Source organism: Gavialis gangeticus, unplaced genomic scaffold (genome assembly GCF_001723915.1).
Source record: "Gavialis gangeticus isolate Ggan-Ray unplaced genomic scaffold, GavGan_comp1, whole genome shotgun sequence".
NCBI classification, from domain to species: domain Eukaryota; kingdom Metazoa; phylum Chordata; order Crocodylia; family Gavialidae; genus Gavialis; species Gavialis gangeticus.
The window spans coordinates 199,425,321-199,430,888 of NW_017728992.1; the positions used below are offsets into that span (position 1 = coordinate 199,425,321).

At 48.0% G+C, this 5,568-nt stretch overlaps 1 protein-coding gene across 1 annotated transcript in view; it reads right to left on the reverse strand.

Annotated features, from left to right (window-relative positions):
- COL22A1 (collagen type XXII alpha 1 chain) overlaps positions 1-5,568 on the reverse strand; it is a 381,540-nt gene that overhangs the window by 145,504 nt on the left and 230,468 nt on the right. Inside the window, exon 19 of the mRNA XM_019528200.1 lies at positions 1,712-1,765. Within this exon, the coding sequence (XP_019383745.1) occupies positions 1,712-1,765 (54 nt within the window). The remainder of the gene's footprint in view (positions 1-1,711; positions 1,766-5,568) is intronic.

A 5,568-nucleotide genomic window follows, 5' to 3' on the forward strand; every position in this document is an offset into this window, starting at 1 on the left:
AAAAAAAAAAAAAAAAAAAAGAAGGAGGGCAAGAGTGCTGGGGCCTGGAGAAGAGCAAGCAAGAGGATGCCTGGCCCACAACCATGTAGCAAGGGCACTCCTGAGAAGTTGGAAGAAGTGGGTCAAAGCCCTGTCTAGCAGAGTAAGACTTTAAGAATACAGTTCCCCCATTTGCTTGACAAGTGCCCTAATAACGAGGCGCTGGGCCAGGTAGAGATGGGAGCATCCTCTGTCCTGCGTCCTTGTTCTCCTTCTGACTCCAGGATTCTTGCATTTCTTTTGCTCAGTGGCCCAGCTTCTTCAAAAAGAAACACATCCAGTCTCTCAACCCTGACCTGGGGGTGGGGGGCACATAAAAGTAGGGTGATTCCTCCTCTTCATGATTTGGATCTTGGGATAACGGACATGCTCAACACAGGGACTTCACCCTTTGCTCCATAACGATCATTTCCTACTGGATGCCTTCAAATGACTCTCTCTTCAGTGCTCACCTGCTCTAGAGACAGAGAAACCTGCTCAGTGTGCAAATGGGAAAGCTATTCACCTCCCTGGCTGGAGAAAGATCCCTCTCCTGAGGCCAGGTTAATATTTTAGAAGTGAGCTGCCACAGAGGTTTAGACGTTTCACAGACAGAATGGGTTCTGAGCCAGAGTCTGAATTTTCTTCTCACCGAAGAGGGGAAAAGGAGGGACATGCTCATGTTTTCCAGATGATGTCCAGAAAGTTGCATCAAATGCTTCTGGCCATCATTGGAAAAGGAGTGAACTAGACCAATTCATATGAAGAGCAATGTAAAGGCAAGAGAACAAGCTGTGAATATTTTGTCAGGGGCACAGATCGCACTGGTGATCAAAAGAGCTAACAAGCATATGATTTCTCGCCAAGTTTTCCTATCTGGATGTTTCATTGTGGGTGGACGTGTCAGCCACAAGACTATCCAATCACAAAAGCGTCTGGCATTGCTTCAGGAAGGAAAATCAAGCAGAGCAGGGACCAGAACAAAGGCAGGTAAGCTCACACCAAGCGGCCCGTTGTACAAATAGTTTATGAACAATAATTCCCTGTGAAGAACAGAGATATAAGCCACAGCCAGCTGTTCTCATTTCCAAGAAATCCTAAGACAATGGGGACAGGCCCATAGGATCACCATCTGCTCCCCTGCAAGTTGATGGGAGCTTTGCTATTAGCTTACACACCAATATCTGCTTTAGTGTTAGCTCCATATACTTTGTGGAGTTGATTCAAATCCCAGTGCAAGGTCAAATACTGCGCCTCCACCCATTAGTTCTCAATGGGAGCCTCTACACATCGCCCTACAGTGATGTAGCAACACACTACAGCGCTGTCTGGTGGACTATAGCAACATAGCAATCATGTGCGTTTACATGTGATCACCAGCTAGTCACCATAGCGGCATGCTCCCTGGGTATAGCACGTGGTTACAGTGACACAGCAGCAAAATTTACCCATGCACTGCATGCACAGTGCAGTACCCGCCCCTACTGCACCATGCTTTACTACATCCAAGAGGAAGTACTAAAGCACAGCGCCATAGCAACATCACCATAGGGCGACATGTAAATGTGCCCAACGTGATCAATTGCTCGATGCGTTTGATACCTTTGAGAGTAACCAGCAGCACTATCATTTCTAGAAAAGCTTATTAAATTCAAACTAGTTTGCTTTCCCTCAGGCCCCCTGTCCAGCTCACCTTTTCTCCTGTAGGTCCAATGGCACCTGGTAGGCCTGAGCTGCCCTTGGGACCCTGTAAAAAGTTAATAATATATTAAGATTTGTAGTGCAAGGCAGGGAAGAGCATTTAGCAAAACCTTAAGAGCCTAGGCTGTTTTGCCGGAGTATGGGCGTAGTGACCTAATCCAGGTTAAGAAGTAACCTTATAGAAGGGGTTTGCAATCAGAATAAAACCAAAGGTGGTGACGTTGTGCAGACAGAAGATGTGGTTCAAAGTTATGAAGCAGACCATCCAACTACACAGTCTGGCATCCTTTCCTGGGACCAAGGGTCACTCCACGGGCACAGAGTCATACAAGCCCTGGATGTTTATAATCCCAGCTGTCCTGTAGAAAAGAAGTGATCTTGTTCCAGGTATTCAGTCTTATCCAATGGAGTCTACCCTGCAGCACAGGGCAATAGTGGGGGAGTGCCTGGCAGGTGGGATCAGGAAGGTCTGTACTGAATGTAAAGGAGCAGGACAGCAGAAACAGGAGCAGGGGAGAGCTTTGTTATTTGTTTGTTGGGCTCCATAGTGGGGCTTTGGAGTAGGGACAGGACGCATAGCACGTCCCTCTCCCCTGGAGACACGGACCCTGAGAGTGCAATTCACCTCTTAGGCCAGTGGGAAGGGATCCTGATCCCAGCAGAGTCCCAAGAGCATCTGAGCCCAGCCCAGATCAAATACTCAGGCTACGCAGAAGAACAAGGTCCAGGTTTGAAAAAGGTAGAAAAGCCCCCAGAGAGTACCGTTATCTAACATGAAGCCATACGGAGCAGATAATGATTAGCTTTTGTCTTTGTATCACCGTGCAGTTTCCCAGTGCAGCCAAAGTGGCTGGAAAAAGTAGGCAGACCTCAAAATAACTGAATGGCTCCAGTGGAAAAAATAAAACTACAATTTCCGTGATCCCATAACTTGATGTATTCCCATTAGAAAATTGGGAGATAAATACAAACTTGGCAAAAATACTACAGTGCAGGTGAAAAAGTGGCTGAGGAAGAAATGAAAGAAAGTGATGATTAATTGTCAGCTTTTCCAGCAAACAGAGGAACTGTGTTACACAGGTTACTGAGCCGCGAGCCATATCATGCCTTACAGAAGAAGGTGCATGTTCAAGCGGGATTAACTCTGCTGATGACATTGTACCTGGTGGGGAAACAACAACACAGGCTGACAAAACCAAATTGCTAAGTAACCAGGAGAGATTATACGTAGAGGATGCAGAAAGATTATCCTCCCGCAGGGAGAAAGTCAAGAGTCAGCCTGATCTCTTCTCCTCTTCCGGGCACGCTAAGTCCTGATTGCTTTAGTTCTGCAACATGGGGCAATGCACCAAGGGAGACCATTTCACTAACCACCTGAGTGCCTTTAATGCATGTTCAGATGAAGCAAACTCCTAATTCATGGGCTGTTCCTCTCCACCACTTAACGCTCATTATTACAAACTCGCCACAAGCTTGTTCGATCTGAGCAGGCCTGGGAGCACCGGCCTCTGGCAGCATATCTGTGTAAGTGGCAGTACGGAGCGGCAGGAGGCAAGCTTCTGCAAGGAGGCAGAAGGCTTTGGAAACCTCTCTAGCACCCAGAGCTCAGCTTACCTGCACTGCAGCTATTTGCACCTCAGAGCTCAATTTGCACCCATGCCACCCTGCAAGGAAGGCAATTATGATACAAATGTGGGAATCTGTAGACCTGGGCTCCACGTCCAGCTCTGCCACTGACTTACTGAATAACCTTAGGCCAGTAACTGCAACCCTCTGGACCTGTTTCATCTCCCACGCTGTCCACTTACATCATTATCTCGTGAAGGCAGAGACTGCTTTTCAGTTTAGCTACAACTCCTAGCACAATGGGAACCCGATCTTGCTGGGTCCTATAGGTGCCAGCCGTGCATAGAAACCAAGTTTGGTACTCAGTGCAAAGCCCACAGTGGCAGCACACCCTCACCCCATGCACAAATATGCTCACAGATCCCCCCCATGCTTGCCTGGGAGTGCATGCAGCAGTGGGAGCCATCCTTCCCCCATCCCTGCACCTTCCCCCCAAAACGAGCTGCTTGCAGCTCCGTCCTGTGCCCGTCTCAGCTGGGCAGCACCCGTTGGTGTCCCTTTGCTCTGGTGCCCAGGTCAGTCGCCCCACTCGCCCCCCACTTGCTATGGCACTGGGTGCCAGACTAATACAAGTAATGGTACCAATGTACTATTTAACACATGAGCTGCAGGGTGTATGTTCTCTTAAAAAAAAACCAATGCCCTTTACGCCTGTTCTCTTAGCTTAACGCATTGAACAGACCACACTGTAATTACCGCTGTCCATTACAAGGAAACAGCCAAAAAACAAAACAAAACACATAAAAAACCCTTAGGGAAAACCTATTCCATGAAAAGGTAAGCTGTAGGATGCATTTGCCTTGCTTTTTCTCATGGCCTTGTGACAAGATAGTCAGCTAAATTCCCAGATTCATTGGACCCTGACACTGAGCCCTTCTGCTACAGCCTTGAACTTCTCACCCTGAGGCAGTCATCAGTGCACCTTAGTGCCCATGCCACCCCAGCCCCCTGGGCAAATGCTGAAATAGGCAATAGGACCAGAAAGAAGGTGGTGACCACGTTTCCCACAGCCCAATACTGCGTGTAACCGCTTGCACCAGCACAAAATGACAGGGGCCCACTTCCTTTCACAATGACATTGTTCCCGTGTTGCAGAGGAACAGACTATGCAAGGCGCAGGGCAGTGGAAACCACCTCTGGGGATTCATTTCAAGAAACGTAGATAGAAGCACAAAAGAGCTAGGTCACAGCCTGGCAAGTATAACATCACCCACATCATTTGCATCTGAGCTCCACCAGCGAGCCCATCATGAATTCTGCGAGAGCACACACTCCTTTTGGCACTGGCACTCTTGCATCTTGTACACGTAAGCACAGGATCTCTTCTACAAATCCTATTTTAAAAGGGCTCTGAAGAGTTGACAGCTTTGAGCGAAGCGTTAGGGAAATGCTTTAGATATGCAAGGATCCCCACATAAATGCCAGTGAGTGTCACAAGATGACATTAAAGATTGCTTCACCCGGGGCGCAGATTAAAGGAGAAGAAATAAGCTGGTTTGTATTTATAAAGGCAATAACAGCAAGTCTTAAGGGGATTGTGTTGTTGTCTCTTTGCCTTTGAAAGATCTAATGCCCACAGACTAAGACTATAAGTCAATAAAATGTTTTGTTCCCTGTGTTGCCACACTGTCCTTTGTACCTAGGCAGGAGTCTTCTCTGGTCCCACACTAAAAGTACAGTGCTCTTTGAATCAGAAAAAGACTGGTTAGAGCAAAGCTATACTACTCTATATACAGCCAGGTCACCTTACAGTTAGGAACTCAAAAACACTTTCATAGATTTCATAGACATTAGGGCTGGAAGGGACCTCGGGAGATCGAGTCCAGCCCCCCGCCCAAAGGGCAGGAAGTCAGCTGGGGTCATAGGAGCCCAGCAAGATGAGCATCCAATTTGCTCTTGAGGTGTTCAATGTAGGTGCTTGAACCACCTCCGCTGGCAGGCTGTTCCAGACCTTGGGGGCTCGGACAGTAAAGAAATTCTTCCTTACGTCCAGCCTGAAACGGTCTTGCAGTAGTTTATGACCGTTCGACCTCATCGTTCCTTGGGGTGCTCTGATGAACAAACGTTCCCCCAGATCCTGGTGGTCACCCCTGATAAACTTATAGGTGGCCACCAGATCACCCCTGAGCCTGCGCTTTTCCAGGCTAAAGAGCCCCACGGCTCTCAGCCTGTCATTGTAAGGTCTGTTTTCCTGACCTCTGATCATGCGCGTGGCTCTTCTCT